This window comes from Myotis daubentonii, chromosome 10, assembly GCF_963259705.1.
Source record: "Myotis daubentonii chromosome 10, mMyoDau2.1, whole genome shotgun sequence".
NCBI classification, from domain to species: Eukaryota; Metazoa; Chordata; class Mammalia; order Chiroptera; family Vespertilionidae; genus Myotis; species Myotis daubentonii.
Window position 1 is genome coordinate 37,502,240 of NC_081849.1, and position 24,243 is coordinate 37,526,482.

General features: G+C 41.3%; 1 protein-coding gene across 1 annotated transcript in view; it reads left to right on the top strand.

The window, feature by feature from the left end:
• The window catches only part of CNTNAP2 (contactin associated protein 2), a 1,845,032-nt gene that overhangs the window by 1,168,179 nt on the left and 652,610 nt on the right, over positions 1–24,243 (top strand). The window contains exon 12 of the mRNA XM_059712082.1: positions 9,997–10,116. Within this exon, the coding sequence (XP_059568065.1) occupies positions 9,997–10,116 (120 nt within the window). The remainder of the gene's footprint in view (positions 1–9,996; positions 10,117–24,243) is intronic.

The window sequence follows — 24,243 nt, forward strand, 5'->3', positions numbered from 1 at the left end:
CCACAGGTTGAGAACCGCTGCATTAGAGGATGATAAAAAAAAGAACATCTCATACAGAAATTATATTCATGGAAAGATCATGACATAATATTAGCATGCAGAATATCTTTGTTTAAATCCACACCCCACCACCATCATTTTCTGTGTGTCGATAATGAGACAATAGTTCCTTGGGGAAATAATGTGGTCAGGGTATTTATTCAAGCTTTAAAGTTATCCAAAGAAACAGAAAACATATGAGGTTAATATTCAAGTGTTAATGAGGACTTAGTTATTATGAAGCTTACACATGTCCTAATTAAAAATAATTGTACGGTCCCGGAATAGGGGGCTTTTACAATGGGAGGTCTCAAGGCCATTCCCACCTCTCTGAACTTCCAGCTGGGCTGTCACTCAATAGTTAACCTTAATAATGAGATGCTGAGAAAACTAGTTTCTCCAACCAAATGCTCCTGAGGCTGATTCAGATGAGAAAGTAAATTTCATAGTTTCAAATGAGAAATATACGGGTGGGCCTAAGTAGATTAATGATGATGATGTCAATAATAATAATAAGTAATACAATAATTAAGAAATAAATAATTGACCAGAATCAAACCCAGAATCCTTCAGTCTGCAGGCCTCCTTCGGTCTGCAGGCCAACACTCTATCCAAACCAGCTAGGGCACAATTAACTTTTTAACAAGTTTCAGCCTCGGCCACTCCTAGCAATCTGTGAACTTTAGAAGATAATAACAGGAAGGATGGATACCACCTGTGTGATGGTCTCTCTCAAAGCATGAGGTATACCAATGAGCAGGAGAGCCTTCCTCAGCTCCCCAGCATGAGCGGAGCTCTAGAGAGCTGTTACTTTGTACTGGGCAGAGCACCCAGCATAAGCCCTTGCACATAATGAGCCAGAAGTAGGTATTTTATCAGGAAGCTGTTTCTCTCTTAAAAGTAAAGTAGGGGAACATGGTGGGGAGTCATCCTCCACATCACCTACAAAAAGTTGAAAAAGCTCAGAGGGGGGGCAGGGGGAGCTTGGCTCAGTTAGTTAGTTGGAAACTCTGTGTCTGTGTAAGTTTCCTTGGGCTGCTGTTATACAAAGTACCACAACAGGGTGACAACAGAGATTTATTGCCTTAAAGTTCTGAGGCTAGAAGTAAGAAATCAAAGTATCTGCAGGGTTGGTTTTCCCTGAGGGCTGTGAGGGAAAATCTGTCCTTGATTTTCTATCAGCTTCTGCTGGCCTCGGGCACCTCTTAGTTTGCAGTTGGCATTTCCCCGTGTCTTTCCTTTGTAGACATTTGTCTCTATGTCTAAATTTCCCCTTTTGCAAGAATACTAGTCAAGTTGAATTAGCTCTCACTCTAATGACATCTTACTTTAATCATCTTCAAATAAGGTCACAGTCATAGGTACCAGGAATTAGAGCTTCAATATCTTTTGGGGAACACATTTCAACCCAGAGCAAAGTCTTTTCTGAATCATCACTATTTATGTGAAAAATGAAATCATGGCACCAAATCCCATATCTGTGCTTTCTGCCCCATTCTTGGAGGCCTGCTTTTATTTCTTAATAGTATGTTATATTTTAATCATATCCTTCATAGCCCCTTACCATAGTCTTCTAATTAATATTTATATTTTATAACCTATTATTTACACAGCTTCCAAGAGGCATTTCTTAAACATAAAATTAATAATGTTACCACCTTATTTTATACTCTCTATTCTGTGGTTACAGAGTAAAACAAACTCCTTAGGATGGTCAGCAAAGCCTTTATTGTCCAATTATACACTTAAAAATGTGAAAGCAAATTTTAAATGGAAAATCATAATAGATTTGATAACACAAAATAAGATATTTATATATGCAAAATGGCTTACTTAAGGTTATAAAGAAAAAAAGAAAAAAAAAACCACAGAAAACACCAAGGAAAAATGTGATAGAACCCAGATTTATTTTGATTTGTATTATAAAATAACTTAAGTGAATAGAAAAAATGCTGACAAAACATCAATGGGCACAAGTCATAATTATATACCTCAAAAAGGAAAAAATACCTCTAATGTATATTTGAAAATAAATTGTCCAACTATTAATAAAAAAGTAAAGGTAAAACAACAATGGCAGTCTTTCTTTTTTGCTAATCTAGTAAGAAACTACTTTATCCTTTTTGTTTTGTTTGAAATCAGTCTAGCCAGTGCTGGTGAAGGTTCATTAATAAGCAAAAGTGTTGGTTTTAGATTCTCAAGAATCTGAAATTGACTGTCAGAATTTAGACCTTATTTCATGAAGCAGAGAGTGAAGGGACTATGGAATCCCTGGCAATCACTAATAAAATGTGGCCCTTCTTCATTCTGTACTCTGCTAGTCCTATTAACTGTCATATCCCTAGAAAGAAGGGGGGCTAGAAAGAAGGAAGGGATGGACCTAGCATTCAAAAAGAGAAAGAAATGCAAGCTCCCCAAGCTTGAAACTGGAGGCAGAAGAATAAGTTATTTCCTTTTTTTTATTATTTGCTACTGTTCAAAATTCATCCAAAGAGTGCAAATTCTTTTTATAATCATAAATAATCGTATTTAAAAGATAACATGAATCTGTCTTATACATTCCAAAAAAACAACTTCCTCTTTTGAAGTTAACAACATCTATCAATTTTTATCCTATTCTTTTTCCCCTTCATGCTTCAAACTCCTATAATAACATGGTCCCTACTTTATTACACCAACATGTTCCTTTCCTTATAGTCTGGTTTCTACAAATACCCCCACCTTGAACTGTTTAAAAAGTCTCCCAAATCTGCTCCCTAAAAGCATTGCCAGTTCACTCCCTGCAGCAATTCAGACTCTTCGGCATTCTCCTTCTCCCTGGGAGTTTTTCCTCCTTTATATTCTGCCCTTACTCTAGCCATTTCTTAATTGCCTGGACTGACCAGCAGGCCCTGAGCAACAGATGAATGGATTACTCTGATACACATTTCTGTGAAAGAGAAGGCTAAGGGACTGCTTGGCAGGAGGCACCAAAACAGTCCCGAAGCCTGCCTCCTTAGGCTTTTATTGTAACAACAGCTTGAACTAAAATTAACCTCTAGATCAGTGGTTCTCAACCTTGGCTGAACATTAGAATCACCTGGGAATCTTTTTAAAATCCTGATTTCTGGGCCTCATCCTCTGGAAATTGTTTCTTTTTTACTAATGTTGTGGCCCCACCCCATAACAAAGAAACAGAATTTCTGGAGATGAGGCCCAGAAATCAGGATTTTAAAAAGATTCCCAGGTGATTCTAATGTTCAGCCAAGGTTGAGAACCACTGTTCTAGGTACAATCAGCAGGGTAAGCATCCTTGAGAAAGCACATGCTTCTACAAAGTCAGGTTTAAAGACCAAACATAGAGATTCCAGTAAAACACCCCAGGGGCTTGGACTTGGTTGGAAAAGTCAAGGTAGGAGCTGCTGCCTTCAGCAACGTCCCCCTAAGAGGCCCCCAACCTTTTGGAGAATCCTCCTTAAAGACTTAACAACCAAGTCCCATGCTTCCCCACACTTAATTGATGTTTTTATTTCCCAGCACATTATGCCTGTTGTACATCTTTACTCTTTAAACCTCCACTCTTCTCTGCCTGTGAGTTGACAATTGCCAAGGTCTTGTGCTATGTATGGGTCTAGACTGGGAAGGCAGAGAAGGTATCACCTTCAAGGCCATATGGACTTTTCAAGTTCAGTCCAAATGTTTGACTTTGTTGTTCTATCTTTGTTATTCTGTTGAATGATTCTCTTGTTAATCAACAACTCTGGGAGTACACTGAGTGTTTAATAAAATGTGTTCTTTTTAAAAATTTTAAAAATAGTTTATTGATTTTTAGAGAGAGAGAAGCATCACCAATGTGAGAGTATAACATTGATCCACTGCCTCCTGCATACCCCCTACCAGGGATCTAGTCTGCAACCCAGGCTTGTGCCTTGATTAGAAATCCAACTGGCAACCTTTTGGTGCACAGGACAATGCCCAGCCAACTGAGCCACATGGGCCAGGGCATAAAATGTGTTCTTAAAGAGAGCAATTGTGTTATTTTTATACGATTGTGAAGGCAGAATAATGCCCCACCACCTCCCACAATCTGCCTGTGTCCTAAACCATGGAATGAAACTGTAACTATGTCATCTTACACAGCAAAGGGACTAATGGTGAAGGACATTCACATGATATAATCCTGGATTATCTGGATGTACCTAATGAAACCATAAAGCTCCTTAAAATAGAAAGGTGACAATGGAAGCGGAGAATCAGAGTGATGGAGTGTGAGGAAGACTCCATCAGTCACCATTGGCTTCAAAGATGGAGAAATAGGATAGTGAGCCAAGGAATGCAGGTGCATTCTACAAGCTGGAAAAGACAAAACACTGGATTCTCCCCTAGAGGTTTTCAAAGGAATACGCCCTACCCGAAACTTGAATGTAGCCCAGTGAAACCCATCTCAAGCTCTGATCTCCAGAACTGTTAGGATAATACAATTGTGTTGCTTTAATCCACCAAGCATTTGCTTGTTTTGTTACAGCAACCATAGGAAGCTAATACAGCAGTCCCTTGTCATATCCCATTTCCCCTAATATGATCTTACAGAGATAGCATTCATTGTTTCATGGAAGTGAATGAGGTATTTAGGATTTGTTGCTTATTGGATTTTTACATGCTCTGAAATTTAATCAGATATGTTCAGCTACCATATTTCTAAATACCTGACATTTACTTAAGAATATGAGGCCTTTTATTTGGGACTAAGAATTACGGCAGAGAAAAATTACTTTTCCAATTCAGGTTTTCCTCACCCTCTGAAAGTAGAGCATTCCTATGAAACCTTTGGAAGTCAAAACGGCGTAAAGCCAAGAAGCAATTACCTTAGGATGCATCTTGCTAATGGATGCACAAAATAAGTGGAGATAAAGTGCAGATGCTCACAGGCACAGTTCAAAGCTATGGGGCTTCATACTGAGATGCTGAGTAGTTCCCGGGAAAGGAGCTTGGTGGGGCCACTCTGGCACCTCGGGGTGCTGGCCACCTCTATGAAGGCTCACTGCAAAGCAAACACTGAATGCTATTTTCTGTTTTCAGTATGTGCTTCAGTTAGCAAAAACAGGCACTAATGTAGGGTCGATTGCAAAAGCAAAGTAGCATAAAACAAACTTTTGAAAAGCAGGGGACACCTGTAAATCAATGGAGTTAATGAGTCTATTTATTTTGCCATCAGCCCAATTTCCTTTCTGATCTTCGGCAGCCTACTAGCAAACTCAATTACTACTGACAATGGCCCAGGCCCCTCTCTGCTCTTTCTTCCCTGGCCCATGGTGCTCAGTCCTCTCCTGTGGCTTCATGTGCAAAACTCTGCAACCTAGCCAGGACTGCGCAGACTCACCTGGCTGAGGCATGCGGGTGAATGCTGTGGTCAGCCCCTTCTCTGCATTGGAATGTTAGTATGTTCAATGCATTTTAGTTTACACATCCTGTGATTTCATTCAGTCTTTACAGTAACTTGGTGAAGGAGGTATTATTTTTATCTTCAATTTAATGTTGAGAAAACCAAGTTAAGGGGGAGTTTCCCAAGTAGTAAATGACAGAAAGATTTAAACGAAAATCTCTTAATTTCTTATTCATTTATAAAAGGAATGCAATTTTGCTATATTACAGTTGCCCTTGACATTTTACCTCAGTACCATTTTTCTAATACACGTTTTGCAAGAGTATTTTTAATGATGACATTACTAATGCACATTATAAAGCCACATGAAAAATACAGAAAATAGTGAAAGGTTTTCAATCATCCATAATCTTTTTTAAAATATATTTTATTGATTTTTTACAGAGAGAAAGGGAGAGGGATAGAGTTAGAAACATCAATGAGAGAGAAACATCAATCAGCTGCCTCCTGCACACCCCCTACTGGGAATGTGCCTGCAACCAAGGTACATGCCCTTGACCGGAATGGAACCTGGGACCCTTCAGTCCGCAGGTCGACACTCTTTCCACTGAGCCAAACCAGCTAACGCAATCATCCATAATCTTACTACTCAGAAGATAACCACTGTTTTTGTGTGTGTGTGTTTTCTTTATTAATATAATCACTATTAATGTTTTGGTGTATTTCTTTCTAAATATTTTTCTGTGAATTCCTCCAAGTATAGTTCTTTTGACATTGTATTTTAATTTAGAGTTTGGTATCACATTCCATTTTTATTATCTTGAGTGAAGTGATGTGGCATTCTAGCTTTATTTTATTTAAAATTTTACTGCATCACCTTTTACTGACTTATTTTTTCTGTTTATATTTAAATGTAACTTAAGAATTTATCCACTTTTATAGAGTTCTTTTATTAAATTGATTTTAGAGAGAGAGGGAAAGAGAGGGAGAGAGAAAAATATTGATCAGCTGTCTCCTGCATACCCGCTACTGGTGATCGAGCCAGAAACCCGGTCATATACCCTGACCAGGAATCAAACCAGTGACCTCTTGGTGCATGGGAAGACACTTGACCAACTGAGGCACACGGACCAGGGCTAGAGTTCACTTTTTCAGGATGAGAGTCGTGCTTTTCAAAATGAGCTCAGACCAGCAGCACCAGCAATCACTTGGAAGCTTGTTAGAACTGCAGATTCTCTACTGAGTCAGAATCCCCTGGTTGAGGCAGAACCCCTGTTTTAATAAACTCCGCAGGTGATTTTTCACACATGATAAAGTCTGACTAAGATATTGGGTTTTCCATTTGTGTTGATGAGGCAAAAACAGCTCATAGGCCTGTCCTAAGTTAAGGACAAGCAGAATAATCAGCATAGTTTGAAGGAAAAAGAAGAGGTTTTGCTTCCCAAATGCCCCACAGCCACTGCCTTCATCATCTACTCTTAGTTACCTGGGTTGAGATGTGTGGCCCTCTTTAAAATGCTAACATGCTTACGTAGAAATGCAGATGTGACTGATGCTTCTCATACATGGTGCTTTCATACATGGGCATATGCTTTTTATGGTGAGCCAACTTAGCATCTCTTCAAGATAATTCACAGTCTTGTTAAGGAAATAAAATGTTTGTATATGAAATTCAATCAACAATTAATCAAGCCCTAGTTTATCATAATTAAGTATTACAGTACATGAAGTGAGCAATGGATGGCTTTAACTGTATAGAAAAATAGACATATTGCCTGCGGGGGGTCTCCTTCAGAAAGGAGGAATGTGAGTGGGACCGAATTAATAATTATCATATTGATCATAAAAATTCCACCTATTAAATACTTACTATGGCCAGACATAATATTAAGCAAATGCTGTTGGTTACTTCCTCCAATTCTCAAACCACCCTTAAGTATATCCATTTTCCATGCAAGGCTAAATAAAGTCGTGACACATTGCCACATAGCACTTCATGGAATCAGAATTTCAGCCCAAGTCTGTTTGACCTCTGAGCCCTGCCTCTTATCACAACTGCCTCAGTAGTTAACACTGATTAAGAAAGCTTATAGATTGAGAAAGAGGCTTGTAGTATATATATTGCAGATGAAGGCAAGCCCAGGATGGGTGAGCAATCTCCTATGTCAAATTCGCCTGACCAGAGTACAAGGTTTACATTGGCAAGTTGCTAATACCAGGAAAGATTGATTGGATTATGGAAAGTCTTACATGCATAGAGGCTGATCTGAGATATAATATCATAGATACTGAAGAACCATTACACATTCTTTGAACGTTATGGAGGTAATGTTTTAGGACTAGAATAACATTGGATAATAAAGCATAATTTGGTGGGAAGTGAAGAGATATTTGGGTGAGATGGTGAATTAAAAGGGTGATCGCTATAAACCAGATATCAGGTACTAAGGAAAATGACTGGGGTGTTGGCAAGAGAAAACCTAATTATTAAATATTAGAGAAGAAAGGTGAAAGGTTTTAATGGCAGTTTGGCTGAAGGGACTTTAGAATTTGAACTTGACATTGTGGATGACTTTGAGCTATACTGAGAAATTGTAATGATCTGGAGAGAGGTTCTCAAAGATGAATAATTAATTAGTTTATTTTCAGAGGTTGTGGGTTTAGGGCATTCTGAACTATCTTCCTATATACATCCACCTGGTCTCCGTGTCCTATTGCTATTACAAACATGTGAATCAGTCATGTCTACTCTGTGCTTATATTCTCATATTAAAGGCCCAGTGCATGAGATTCATGCACTCAGGCGGGGGGGGGGGGGAGGGGGTTCCCTCAGCTTGGCCTGCACCCTCTCGCAGTCCAGGATCCCTTGGAGTGTGTCCGACTGACGACTTAGGCCCGCTCCCCAGGAAGAGCGGGCCTAAGTCATCAGTCGGACATCCCTAGCACTGCCATGGAAGTGGGAGAGCACTGACCACCAGGGGGCAGCTCCTGCATTGAGCGTCTGCCCCCTGGTGATCAGTGCATGTCATAGCGACCCGTTGTTCTAATGTTTGGTTGATTTGCATATTAGCCTTTTATTATATAGGATAGAGCTAGTTATCTTTCAACTGGCCTATGGCAGTAACAGCCTAAATGCTCTCCTGACCTTCTGAATCACTTCCCTGGAATCTAATTTAACTACTAGGAGCTTTCTTTCCAAAACCTACATCTAATTGTGACCTCTTCCTGCTTCAAGTTCGAAAATACTTCCTCACTGCCTTTCACTTGGTATGGTATTCAAAATTAGAACAACCATAATGTATTATCCAAATAAGACACTTGGGAGATTGAAAGTGGACGAATTAATCATTATGTGGGATAAAAGTTGGATGGGCTCTGCTTAACTTTCTAGCCACATCCTCTTCCAATAGCACTTTTTGCATAAGCAATACCCACACAGAGAGCAAATCCTACTCCAAAAGCCCTTTATCTGTGTTGTTCACAGCTGTATCTGTGCAGTCTAATCCACTGCTCAATGCATCATAGGGACTTAGTAACTATTTGCAGGAGAAATTAAGGACTAAGCAAATAAAAACATTTTAGAATTGTTCGAGTCTAGTGTGTTGTTGTTGAAATGAGGCAGAATTGGAGATCTAACATCTTTGCAGAGAGGAAACCATGGAGAGCCAAAGGGAGGCACGGAGAAGGTGAAGGAGGAAGGAAGGAAAGGAAGTCCCAGGGGCAGATCTCCTACTCCATAATTGAACAAAAGGCAGATGTTGGGAGTGGGAGTTCAAGTGCATGGTACCTAAAGACTTCAGGACTTGCATTTCAGAGATGTGGACTTTTATTAGAATTTTTAATTTTGTACAGCAATCTTTCAAATTCTTCAGAGGTATCAAAAAAGTTTTTGCAATAATATTTTGTAAGTTATGACTACAGAGGTGACATGTAAATGTCCATTTTGTACTTTGGAAAACAGTTGCCATCTCCAAGAAGAGAAAATGTGTCAGGAGCATGAGAACAAAAAGGACCTGTAATTCAATTAAATCGATGGCAGCTTTCTACACCAACAAGATTTGATGTAATTAAAGCACTTGCAACGAAATGAAGCTGGGACATTGTTTTCCTTTTTCTTGAAATAAATGAAGAATAGGAATCTCATGAAATTTATACCACTATACAAAAAATGTGTGTGTGCGTGTCTGTGTGTGTGTGATCTCTTAGTTGATAGTCAAGCAAAGCAGACAACACGTATCTTGTAAAATAACAGCCCTTACAGTCAGAAGATGGTATCTATAAATATCTATAGATTCATTTTTTCTATGATCGTGAGCCCTAATACAATAAACATTACATCGATTTAACAATTTCATGATTTTTAAGTCTATTTCCCAATAATAAAACCATAGCAGGAACTTATTATCTTTGTTAGGACAGAAATGCTTATAGAGTAAAAACCAAACCATGAATGTAAATGTAGAGGAAAAGAATGCTCATTCTAGCAAGAGGATACAGTCCTCAGCAGTGGTTAGCCAGTATGTGATGTGTTCCTGGGGCATTTGTCCGGGAGCCATTTGTTCCGTGCTGTGCTCATGGAGGATTTTTCTTTCCAGCCATCTATGAGCCGTCCTGCGAAGCGTACAAACACCTAGGCCAGACTTCAAATTACTACTGGATAGATCCTGATGGCAGTGGACCGCTGGGGCCTCTGAAAGTGTACTGCAACATGACAGGTAACGATGCCATATTTACGTTTCATGAGCATGGCTTTTCTGTGTGTTGAAAATAAGTGCTGCCGCTGAAGTTTGTTTCTTCTGCAATTTCTATGACAACACACAATAAACTAAATATTGCAGTATTTGTTAGGTAAATAAATGGTGCAATGTATTTCTAAAGCAATTATGCTTTCTGACACTGAATGTAAAAAACCACAGTCTACCTTCTGACTATACCAATAAAAAAAGGCATTTAAAAAACATCTGGAGTATAGAGAAACCCCAGAAAGTGAACCAGAAAGGCTGAAGTCTATGGAAAGAGCTGGTCCATGAAGCAGCCCCTGCAGGTCCCTAGCCTGGGGAAGTGGGGAAGGTCAGCATCTCTGCTCAGCTTCCCACACTGCCCATGCTACAGGAAGCCCACAGACCACACTCCATACTTCCTCTGTTCCCCGTAGTTATAAAAGGAACTCTTCTGGGTGCTGAAATCCCATCTGGCAAAGGCAAAACTTGCCTGCAGCTTTCATGAAATGTATCTGCTTGGGAAGGAACCTAGTGTTTCCCTGTTCCATATTAAATTTCAGGGGCTTTTGCAAACTCCCACCACAGTGTGTAAGATGTACAGCTCTCTAGAGCCTATTTTCTATCAGACACTGGGTGACTGACATCTTACTCTCGGAAACGGAATTTTTGGACTGGAACACACAGTGTTCCCCTGGGCAGAATGTCCCAGATTCTTTGTCCACCAGAGTCAAAGAGTGAATCCATGGACAGAAGGTGGTATAGAAGGTGGAAATTTATTAAAGAAGAAGTACAGATTCCCATGTGGGGAGGGGGCAAGAGTCCCACTGAGTTCATTTTTTCTACAGCTTATAAAGGCTGCAGATCTTGGTGCCTTGACATCCCCTCTGATTGGTCACTATTCCCTAGTTACTGTGTAGTAACTCCTGGGCTCAAAGGTTGAACCTCACAGGTGGAACCTCTCCCCCACTCCTTCCTTATTGTTTTAGTATTCCTTTTGGGCTTTGTTTTTCTTCTTGTGGATGAAAGGCTTCCTTCCCTTTATTTTGTAAATATAGACCTTTTGCTGTTCCCAGCTCCCTCATTCTATGGAAATGTACCTGTTGCAGCTTTTCAGCTTCCCCATTCTATGGAAATATACCTTCTGCTGCTCTGCAGCCCTGTGTTTCCTCCATGATCCCCTTAATTTCCAAAATTCCTAAGATTTCCTAAACCTGTCCCATTTTAGCCCTAAAACTCCTGTTTCACCTCCAAAACCCAGAGAAGAGTGTGTAGCATGCACTGCTCACTGGCTGCAGGGGAGGATCAGTACTGCATGTGAACTCCTGAGCAAGATGCTAAGGATGAGGATCCCATAATGCTACTGACGATGTCTGCTGCTGGACTGCTTGCCATAGGTCAGGTACCCTGATAGAGTCCTTGCTCAGACTACTTGGCTTTGTATCCTGGTTCCATGAATCAGTAGATATATAATCTTGGCTACCTTATTAACTTGATTAAACTCCATAAGCCTCAGTCTATTTCCCTGTAAAATGGTTTGATAATAATCTCTACCTCATAGCGTTATTATCTGAATGAAATAAAATATCTGCATATGGTTCTTAGCATATTACCTGACACACAGTTAATTTTTAGTAAAGGTTGCCAGCAGTTGGGATGCTATTATTTTTTGAAGCACTAGTGAGTGCTTCTATCATTCAGGCAAGACTCAAATTCGGATAAGTGCGAGGCCAATGGTTCTTGAGGATGGATATGCTTCAGAATCATGCATGGAGCTTTTTATCTTCTTTTCCATACAATTTTATTGGCTCCAGCTCTGGAGACTTTGATTCAGTAGACATTGAATGGACATAAGATTGTGCAGCTAGAACCAAGAACCCAGGCAAGCAGACCCCAGTGGAGAACTTTTAGCAGCATCAGGACCCAGGCTGCCTATGGCACCGACGGAGAAGAGAATGGCGAGGACATGAGTGTAGGATGGAAGGTGCGTAGAGAAAATGGTAAAATGGCAGCTATCCTCCCAAAAATTCCCTCGAGTGCTGAGTATTCTAAGTTTAGCAGAGAGTAGGAATTCACAGACCAGAAAGCTTGACACAAGAGTTGTTTGTTTGGCTTGTTAATGGCCTCAGGAACTTTCTTGTTCACCTTTACTCTAATTTTACTTGAACTAAAGTATAATCTATGAGAATTTGTTTGAATCTGGAAGAATCTTGATTTCTCTCTCTCTCTCTCTCTCTCTCTCTCTCTCTCTCTCTCTCTCTCATATGTGTATATAATTTATATCAATTAAAGTCAACTATTATCCTCAAGGGAAATCAAGACATCCTGATTATGCTTGGAAAATTATGATTTTTTTTTTAGTTATTTGCCTGTATGCATTTCACAAGAGAATTAGAAAGCAAACCCAAACCATGATGAATATATTCTTTATGTGAATAATACATACAATGAAGGGCTGTTTAATTTCTGGAGAGATGACCTTTCTGTCAATTGAAGCCATCACTCAGAAGCATGATCTCCTTGTCATCAATATCTCCCTTAAGGAGTATTGCTGCAGTTGAGTGCAGTATTCTGTTTACAGTCTGAACAACGAAGAAAACAGTCCAACCTTCTGCAACGAGCATATTTTTCTGCTGTCACACAAGGTAGTTAGGGACATCAGTGTGTCAGGGACCCTTGAAGGCCAGCAGGCACGATGTGGCCTTTTGCCATCTATCAACTCTTCCTTCATCTGTAAAGAAGGTGAACTTGACACCATTAGGAGAGCATGGTCCCACGAAGCCTGGCTTGGGCTGTTCCTTTTCCAAGAGATATATGTTGAAAAAGAGGAGGGAGTGACAGTGTGAGATTGTCTATGAAGACTTGATATATCACTCTGTGTCATGAGAGATGGTATATGTACCTTACTTTATAGCCTTTCTATTAAATAATAGAGCTGCCCCACTCCTCAGGAACCCAAATGTAATTGGGTGTTTGTCACTGTTGAATATATCACATATTTTAAAAATGGAAGCCAGACATCTTCTCTGAGAAAGAAGTGAAAATTTTAAGAAAGGGACCTCACTGGCAGCAAACATCTACACCAAACAGTAAATTGGGGGGTAGAAAGTAAAAATAAAATAAAATAAAATAAAATAAATTTTATATATATATATAAATTATATATATATATATATATATATATATATATATATATATATATATATTCCTCTGGGATCCTTTCTCTAGGTTTTTTTTTTAATTTTAATTTATACATTCACTGTGTGCCAGGAGCTGTGCTGTGTCAGAATAAATGGATATAGTAAATGCCTTTATGGTGCTCACAACTTATAATAAAAACAAGCGTTAAAAAGTAAACAAATAAGTAACTCTCTTAGAAAGAAAAATAATGGAATTGTAGGGATTTATTTTGGAGTGAGTATTTTAGGAAAGACCTCTCTGAGGAAGCAACTATTTAGCCAAAATACAAAGTATAAAAAGAGACAAGGCACTCAAAAAGGACAGGAAGGGAAATGAGCCCTATAAATTCATGCCCAAGGCACCCAAGATTGTTTCTTGCAAAGAACTGAGACACAGATGCCTGAAGCAGAGTGAGCGAAGGAGCTGAGAGTGCAGTGGAGTGGGCACGTAGGCAGGGCCAGAGCATCCAGGCAGTGGGGATGCTGGTGTGGGAAAAAAGCTTGGGTTTTAATTTCCCAATTAAATCTTTAATATAGTAGGTGGGAATCTAGTGGAGGTTTTAGGCAAGAGAATGGAAGGGTCTTAATTAAAACCCCCACTTGGGGTTCTCTGAGAGACTGAGTCAGAGCACTGGGACCAGATGGGAAGTTATTGTCAAAGTCCAGGGAAGAGGTGCTGCTGCCTTGGACTTGGATGGTGACAGTTTAAATGCGGAGAAAGACATGGATTATAGATCTAGTTTGAAGGTAGTATCAGTGTTGGTGACGGGTTAGTTAAGCATGATTCAAGACAGTTATCAAGAATAACTCCTGAGCCCTGGCTGGTGTGGCTTAGTTGGTTGGAGAATTGTCCCAAGCATCAAAGGGTCACAGGCTTGATTCCCAGTCAGGGCACATTCCCAGGTTGGGGGTTGGATCCCTGGCCGAGATACATACAGGAAGCAACAGATTGATGATGGGATGATGGTCCTTTCTCTCTTTAACCAGAGGTTGCAGGTCCAATCCCTGGTCAGGGTACATACAGGAGGCAGCAGATTCTGATGGTTTTCTCTAGAATCGGTGTTTCTCTCCCTTTCTCTCTATTTAAACTCAATAACAAGCACACAAACAAACAAACATATCCTTGGGTGAGGATTTAAAAAAATTAAATAACTCCTGAGTATATGAATTGAATGACTGAGTGAATTATAGTGCCATTTGGGAGATGAGGAAAATTAAGGGAAGAACAGATTTAGAGGAATTTTAAGAATTCAGTTTGACCTAGTTAATTATGAGATGCCATATGCCATCCAAATGGAGATGCAAATATTGCAGTTGGATAAGGCCCCAAAGGGATATTTGTATTAGAGATATAAACATGCTAATTGTTAGATTATAAATACACGAGAAATGATAACATCACTAAGGGGATGATGTGAGCAGGGGAGAGGCACCTCAGGAACAGGCTCAGAGGAACCGAAGAGAAAATGGGTTTCCAGTGATCACATAGTCCGTAGGTGTGCAGGGGAATGTAATGGAGAGCAAGTGGAAGAAAAGTGTCTAAGAGCATTTTGCAGAAGAATGGGCCATCCGTGTGGATGATGAAGTGACTGCTTGGGTCTTGGAGAATGAGAAAAAGAGTTGGGGGATAGGAATCAATGCAAATGTATATAAAGTGAGGCTGCATTCCAGAAGTATGGCTAGTTCCGTCAGGCAGGATGCAGGGAGTGGGGCATGGCCAGGGGGATGAACCACACAAAGCACCTGCACAGACAGCTTTGGGAACCATGGGATGGGCGGGTAGCCTAAACCCAGGAACCGGAAAAACCTTCCTCAAAACAGCTGACCCGGGAGTTGAGGCCCAGAAATGGGGTGAAGGAAACTTCTAAAATTCTTTGAATGGGATGCAAAGCAGTTGAAACTTGATCCTGAGGGAAAAGTAAGCAATAGATGACATTGTCATTTTTAAAAATATGTTTTTATTGATTTCAGAGAGAGGAAGTGAGAGGGATGAGACAGAAACATCAATAATCGGCTGCCTCCTGCACACCCACTACTGGGGATTGAGCCCCCACCCCCAGCGTGTGTCCTAACCAGGAGTCGAACTGTGACCTCCTGGTTCATAGGTCAGTGCTCAACCATTGGGCCACACTAGCTGGACATGACATTGTATTTTTAGAGTGTGGCTTTGGCAGCTGTGATTAAGAGTCTCCGATAAAGTCCTACACGTAAAGTAGAGAGGCAAGTTAGAAAGCCCCTGTTGTACCTGGGAGTTGAAACTGAGATTGTAGGTGGTGGCCTTCAATTCAGAAGAGGATTGGTTTGAAGGATCTTTAGGAGGCTGAGTTGGTCAGACCGTGGCTGGTGAGCTAGGAATTGAAACGATTGCCAGGTGGATACCCAGTGAGATGGGCACTGATGAGTAGGGGCACATTAGGAAAGGGTGGGCCTTTCTGTTGCCTTCAGTGCCTGGAATTCAACCTTGTCAAGCTGCCCTGCAGGCAGATTCTGCACAAATTCCCTGCAGGACTTTGAGCACATAGATTAATCTCTGTGTCTCAGGTTCCTTGTAAGTAAAATGTAGGAATTGGCATGAGTTGATCGTCATGGTGCCTTCCATTTAAAAAAAGGAAAAAAAAAATTATATTATTACCATGGAACATAAGAGAAAAATAGCACCACTTGCAGTCAAATAATTTAGAGACAAAATCCTCCTGCCTCAAAGAAGTTTGAATGTACTCACTTCTTGACCAAGTTTGACATAAATGGGCACTCTTTATTTTTTTTTCATGAGGAAGTTCCTGGACTATGCAATTATTCTTTTGCCTATCTACCGTGCAGAGCTTTGCCACTCTGAATTCAGGGGGTGCCCTGAGTGACAGAGCGTTTCAAGGGCTGTGCACTTGACATTGAGGAGAGAATATATTCATTGAATCCTTTTCAAAAGAATTCATCATTCTGTGCAAGTCAAAGGCTGGTCTCCTCTTTAGATCTTAGGGGCACGTTATAAAATGTGATGGTTGTTATTCTCGCCTTCCTTCTCCATTTTTATGATCTCCCTGAAAATTTGGTATTATAAATATAATTTTTAATGAATGTCTACTATGATATATTTCTAATATGTACCTTTTTCCCTTGTATATTTTTCTAGCATTACAGCTTTTTATTTCTATTTCCTTAAGATATTTACTAACATTTTCACCTAGAAACCTGGGACTTATGTATTTAATGCTTCATTTATTTTTTTCCTGCCCTATATAATAAAAACCTAATATGCTAAGTGTCCGGTCATCCATTCAACCAGTCAAAGTGTAATATGCTAATGATATGCTAAGGCCGTTCAACCACTTGCTATGATGTGCACTGACCACCAGGGGGCAGATGCTCCGACCAGTAGGTTAGCTTGCTGCTAGGGTCCAGCTGATCAGGACTGAGTGAGACAGGCTGGACATGCCCTGGAGCCCTCCCACAATCCCTCCCCGGCTAGCCAACCTCCCACATCCCTTCCTGGCCCCAGTCGTGCATACCGGTGGGGTCCCTCTGCCTGGCCTGTGCACTCTCACAATCCAGGACCCCTCAGGGGATCTCGGAGAGCTGGTTTCAGCCCAATCTCGCTTAACACAGGAGCTGCCCCCTGGTGGTCAGTGCACTCCCACAGGGGGAGCAACACTCAGCCAGAAGCCAGGCTCAGGGCTGGCGAGCTCAGTGGCGGTGGTTGGAGCCTCTCCCACTTCCGCGGCAGCACTAAGGATGTCCAACTGACGACTTAAGACCGCTCCCCATGGGATATTCCCCGAGGGCTCCCAGACTGCAAGAGGGTGCAGGCTGGGCTGAGGGCCCCCACACTCCCTGAGTGCACGAATTTCGTGCACCGGGCCTCTAGTGATTAATAACAACAGTAGATAAAGCTAGATCTAGCCATTGTCCTTGGACACTTACTGCTTATCCCTAAATCAGAAGCAAAGTTTTTCTTAATAGTCTATCCTCTAATTCATGTTCTTTATAACTCTCTTTGCATTCATATTCAATTTTTAAAAATTTAAGTAAGCATCTGTGCTATAGCATGTGAAGTTTAAAGTTCAAATAAGGAACACCTCCTCACTCTCTCTAGCACTGGTTTTGTAGTTTCATCAAAACGCCATTAAGTTCATTTACATAATTTGTGCTGTATAGAGCCCTGGGATTTAGCTGCTCAAATTCTATTATCCTCTATAATGGTAAAAGCTGTTTATGCCTTTTTAATCTAATATTTATAGAGAGCATGTTTCTTAAGTTTCTCAGCCCTCGCACTCAGTAATATCATGTAACTTATTGCTGTGCTTCGCTACGTTTCAGTAGTGTAGTGTGGGTAGGCGAAATGGGTCACTGAGGTGGGAACCTTGGGTTCTAGTGGAGAGTAGCATGGACCTACCTGCCCACTCCTATTCCCATTAACTCCCCAGCAAAACAAAGTAGTTCTTCCTTATCATATTCATTTTCTTAGCAGCTTACAGTAACACCAATTTATTATTCACAGTGTCCCTGGGTCAGGAGTAGCACGTTAGCTGCTTGACTGCTCAGGGTCTCCTGGGCTGAAATGAAGGGGTCAGCAGTGCTGCGGTGCATCTGAGGCCCAGGATCCTCCTCCAAGGTCATTCAGGTTGTTGACAGAATCCAGCTCCTTGTGGTTTTAAGGCTGAAGGCTCCACTTTCTTACTGGCTCTTCGCTGTGGATTGCTCCCAGTTCCTGAGGCTGCTCCCAGGTTCCAGCCATGAGTCCCTTCACGCATGGCAGTAGGACCTCTGTTACCTCTACACTCTCTTTCTAGGCCTCACCTGATTAGGTCATGCCCACCCAGGATAATCACCTGCTTGATTAACTTAAGTCAACTGATTAGGGACATTACTTATATCAGCAAAATGTCTTCACCTTTGCCATATGGGGTAACTTAATCACAGGCGTGATATCCCATCCATACTCCAGGAGGGGGTTAAGGAGTGCACATCAGATGGCAGGAATCTAGAGCACTGTCTTTTTATTCTGCTTGCTGCGCCTACCTGTGTACCCTCTGTAGATTATTCATCATTCCATCTACATTTATTCTTACCTTTTGAGTAACAGTGTCACATTTAGTTCATAAATTACTAAGGTTTGTTATTATTTGCATTATATTTTTAATATATTGTTCAGTTTAGGAAAATTTAAAAATATAGATAGGCAGAAATCAAAATTATTTACCAGTGGAGATAAAAATTACATGTTAGGAAATGTGTACTAAAGATGCTACATTTTATACTTGGAGCTCTATATATTCTTGAGGGCCAAGTAAATGCCGGGCACTATCCCAAGTACATTACACACATTAACTCATGTTGTGATTCACAATAACCCCACAAGGTAGGTAATATCATTCTCATTCCCATTTTTTTAAATGAAGAGACCAAAGCTCAGAGAAATTAAGTCCTAGTTCGCACAACTAGTATGTTATGGTGACTTCTTAGACAGGCTTCATAGTTACTGTATGTACATGTACATACATATATACATGTATGGGTGTGCATGTGTATGTGTGTGTGCAAGTGTGTAAGTATGCGCAGTCACATGTGTACATACAAACAAAATTCATCATTTTTGATTCTGTAGTATGATTTGTAATTTTATTTCTAAAGTGAGCATCCCTTGCCGAAACCGGTTTGGCTCAGTGGATAGAGCGTCGGCCTGTGGACTGAAAGGTCCCAGGTTCGATTCCGGTCAAGGGCATGTACCTGGGTTGCGGGCACATCCCCAGTGGGAGATGTGCAGGAGGCAGCTGATGGATGTTTCTCTCTCATCGATGTTTCTAACTCTCTATCTCTCTCCCTTCCTCTCTGTAAAAAATCAATAAAAATATATATTTAAAGTGAGCATCCCTTATTCAGATATTTTCATTATCATCATCAAAACGTCCTTACACAGCTCAAATTCATCATCTGTGCTTTGGACAGCATTGTTGCTATAAACTATTTACTTATTAATTATTCAACTAATGCCTTGGGGTTTTTCATCAGAGAACACATTATCAATGAAATCAGTATGTAAACCATTAGGCAATTACTAGTATTATTAATTTTCACTCTTAATTTAACTTCAAGTGTTTTCTCTAATATAAAGAGCTTTATAGGATAACTGATACACTTCATGTGTATTTAGATTAATCATCCCTCATGGTTTGCACCCAACTTTTAGAATAATTTAAATTCTATCCCCAAGACCTAGTTACTTTTTCAATGTAAAATCTTGAACTGAATCTGACAAAATTTATTTTGAGACTATAACAGGATTGAAAGGAATCAGTGGGTATCATCTCTTATGTTTAATGAGGTTACTCACTGTGCCTCATTCTTACCTGTTTTGAAAGGAAATCACTGGAAATGAGGACATGCACAGCCCTCCCATTGTCTGTCAGCATTATTAACTTTCACAAGTCTGGCAGGACTGCACTTCTCGCCCCTTCCTGTTCCTCTGTGCCATGAACTGTTTCTCTGACATATTCATGGCCCAAAGTGTGCGCTTGGATTTTTCTATTTTATTCCCTACACTTGTTTTGTTTTTTTCATCAATGCCATTCTGTCTCCTCTTCCCATCTCCTAACCTAGTTTTACCTCCTCTGTCATTAACCCACAGGTAGAAAGCTCTGCTCCAGGTCTTTGCAGTCACCCCTCCTCTGTGTCCACCTCTCTCAGGCTGTCTTTGTTATAAACCTTTGTAATCACTCAGCGACGACTCCCGCGTCCCGGCTCAGCTATTTCAGCTCCTCACAATCACTATAAATCTTGGAATTCAATTCTGCTCATACAGCTTCAATTGAAAGTCTAGGAGCCAACTCACTGATCAAACACGGCCTGAGAAGAGCTCTTCTTCCAAACTGATGACCCATTCGCCTGCCTCCCTCGGGGCTCACTCTCGGGTGCCACAGATGGCGTCCACCTCCAGGCCTAATCCTTCTCACTGTGTGTGATGGCGACAGACTCATACTACAGGACTTCACAGGTGGTTTTTGAAACCAAAAATAAAAGGAGAAAGAACTGTAAAAGGTTGAGTGAGGTCCATGACCTGGAACAGGGTCCAGGAAGGGCATGCAGGACACCAGACGTAGTCCAGACGAGCAGCTTTAATCTCATCAGGCACCTCACAGTCACCTTGGTTGCCTTCAGAATGCTTCCCCCAGATGCAAAGGCACCCACCTTCAAATATTTTTACAGACCTCCTGTCAGAGCAGCAGCAGGAGCCCTACATGAGCCCTGCTGCTCTGAGTTGTTCTGAGTAGCTGTGAGTCCATGCATTCTTCTAAATTCTCCCATTCAACTACACCAGGGCTGGCTCCTGCTTGAACCCTGCCCACTGTACTAACTGCTGGGAACTTAGTCCAAGTTCCTCCTTTATCCTCTGCTCACTAGTAACAGGTGTCAGGTCTGAGCCCCTCTAGCTGGGGCTGGACCTCCTCAGATGCCGGGTCTTAGATGGAGAAGCCATGAGAGGTTGTGGGTATATAAGAATGAGTCTTTATTGCTGAAGCCAGCGGCCATATAGCCATCAGACAAGAACAATCCTCACAGCAAAGTCCATACAGGCAGGCAGCCGGACACCAGCTGGTGAACATATATCTTCCCCATAAAGCAGCATCAGTCTCTGTACCCACAGCTATTATCTGAGCAGCTGCACACTGCCTCCTAGACTCACTGCCTCACATCATAGTGGTACCTGAGCTCTCCAGCTCAGCAGCTTCTCCTGTCTCTCCTGCCCAGCTGCTCTCTCTAGCAGACTTCTTCTTACTCCATCCTCAGGTGACTCCAACTAACTAGCTGGTCAGTAACCTACTTTTATACCATTAGGCAAAGAAGGCTTTGTGCCAATAGTTACATCAATCATATTGGCTACTGAAGGGCACAGTGTACCCTGTGTCCTTGCACCTGTTCATGGTATCTTGGCCTGACTAGGCTTCCCAGGCTCAGAGTCCTTGAACATCATTTAGGCACATGTCCAGAGAGACCTTTGGCCATTCTGGTGTATTGATAACAAGGTCTCTGTGCTCCCACCGGCCTTGACTATCCGGGGACCTGGCATGGTTCCCACACCTCCCTAAATAATGTTTTAAATCAGTGGTGGAGAACCTTTTTTCTTCCAAGGGCCATTTGGATATTTATAATATTACTTGAGGCCAGGTGCACAAATTCGTGCATGGGTGGGGTCCAGCCAGGCCCACTCCCATCGGGGCCATAGGGGGTTGGCTGTCCAGCCCTTCCCCTGATGGGGGGGGGGGGCGACTGGGGGCAGGGCCGGCTGGGGGGAGGGGCAGTGGGCAGTTGGCCAGCTGCTGGCCCCGCCCCCTGTCAAACTCCTGGTTGAACTCCTGGTGGAGAGGACAATTTGCATATTAGCCTTTTATTATATGGGATTCATGGGCCATACAAAATTATCAACTTAAAAATTAGCCAGCTGCATTTGGTCAAACATTTAATTAAGACACCCCTAATGCCTTGGCAGGGCCAGACTAAATGATTTTGTGAGCCTCATATGGCCCATGGACCAGACCTTCCCCATCCCTGTCTAAACACTGACTTTTTAATGTTTTAAAAGCACTGATATCCTTATGTGATCTCCCTGCGCAAAAGCTGAACATGGCTTCACATTGTCTGTGCATGAGAACTACTGTGTGATTTCCTCTGACATTTGGGGTCTGAACCTGTCTGACAGGCAGGAGGAAAGAAAATAACTTGGAAAAATCCAGTTAAGATCAGCTCATAGCTTTGAGACCAAAACCAGAAAGCTCAAGAATAATCTCACACTTATTCACTAGAAATGTTCTTCTGGCGAAACGTAAATCCAGTACACTTGTGTTTGTGTCTCTCCAAACCCTCCGCTGTGCTGTTCAGTTTTGTGGGTCACCTTTGGTTCCTTCTGAGGACATCAACTTCCAGGTCACAGGGTCCCTGGCCATTTTGTTGGGAGAAACTCATCTAGTCACTAATCTCTCATTTTATCTTTGACTAATCGATGCAACCAAGAAAGTTTAATAATAAACTGCACCAATACCACATATTGTCTAAGCTGGCAAGTATTGGAGTCATGTTTCCTGAGCCTGACTTTAACGGGGAGCCCTGAGCTCCTCAGTGCCATCCAGAAAGGCTGCGTTTGGCTCACTCCCAAAGAGTGGGAAAATAACTTTGGAATGAGATATATCTGTGGATGAAGTTGTCACAATCTCTTTTTGCATTTGTATACAGAGGACTTTACTAAACTGACCTCTCTTCACATAATTATTAATCCTATGTCCTGCTTTTACTCATAGTTTTTAGCCAAAAATGACAGCCTTAAAAAGTGACACTAGCCAAGAACTTTGCTACATCATCACCATCATCATCACTATTATTATTATTATTCTTTTTGCTTTTATATCTATAACTATTTATTCTATTGTTCCTGGAACCCCGATGTTTTTTCTTGAGTTCACCTGCCGGCACACACTGGCCCAAAGGAGTGCAGGAGTTTTCAGTATAGAGAGAAAATAATAGTTTGATATTGAATTGGCCAATATGGAGGCAGTGAGCTTATGCTATAAAAAAAACACAAACCCAACTCCCTGATGGTGTGTAGGTTACAGATCATACAGGGCAAAATCACAGGACACTGTGGGTTTGGCGTTTAGGGACGTGCTGGGAACTGGTTTGTCAGATCATTTCTTTAGATCTTGAGGACATTCCTGAGGTCTTTTCCAGCATCCCTCTGTCTGGTCTGATGGAAAGGTAGCCAGGGCTCAGTTCCATCTTAGGGCTCAGGAGCTGAAACATACCTTAGGTCAAGATGTTACCCTTAGCCTGCCGGAGGTCCAGCAGGCTTGTGACCATTAGTCAGGCCCAGCTTCTGTCTTCTGCTGCCTCAGGGGTTGCTGATTATCTGGGGGAAAGGCTCGATCTCTGAGCTAGGATTTAAAACTAAATCAGTCATATGGACCCTTGGTTTCACAGTCTTCACTGGAACCACGTATGGCCCTTCTGTTTTTCAGCTCACTTGGTGTACCTCTGGTTTCAAGACTAAGATTAGGCAGCATGCTTGTGAGAGATGAAATGAAGGCCTTAGCTGATGCAGGCAGCTGGACCTGGAGGGGCAACAGGGAGTTTATTAGTACATTGTAGAAGCAAGTCAACTACAGAACAGAAGCCGACATACTCTGTTTTCAGTTTTTAAAAGACTGTGAAACAATAGTGGGCATCTTGCTGAAGTTTCCCATTGCTCCAGTCTAGGCCATTTGCTCTCTGAATCTGAGGCATCCCATCATCAAAAAAATCTTTCTTCACCACCAGTGTTTGCTCATCCAAGAATGTCCTCAACTCACCCTATGTTAGAAGTCATGCTTCTCTTTCCCCTGCTTTCCTCATTCTCATCGTACTCTCTCACCTGGGAGTAGCACATCCTCTGGTAGCTTCTTGATACTTTAGTATAACCTATCCTCCTCTCTGGAAGTTAGAAAAACTTCCTCTTTGTCCAGGTTGTTCTGAAATGTCATAATAACGCCTTAGAGTGGGTCCGTTTGCATCTCTGTGAGCTGGTGCTCATTTTCACACTGGCAACTCATTAAATTCCTTTTCAATTTTCTGTCTGTGATTTTTCTCTGATTTCTCTACTCTCTCTTTCTAGAATGACTTGTCACCATGGTTTTAAATCAAAGAGCTTTTTTCCCCTCTAAAACTTCCTTTTCAATGGAACTCTAGTATTGCTTCATGAATGCAATATCTTTCTTTTCTTGTACCTCAAAGATAACACACATTTTCTTTCCCTTCTCCCATAGTTTTCTCTAAGTTCATTCTGCTCACTTTTTCTCCTTTTCTTCTTTTCTGGCCTCTAAGCTCATCAATTTTGCTCAGATTCTTAATAATCATTAGTTATGTGTTTATTATAAAGAGGGTTTTGTTGAATTTGATCTTTATGTTAGAGTGACCCTATGTACTG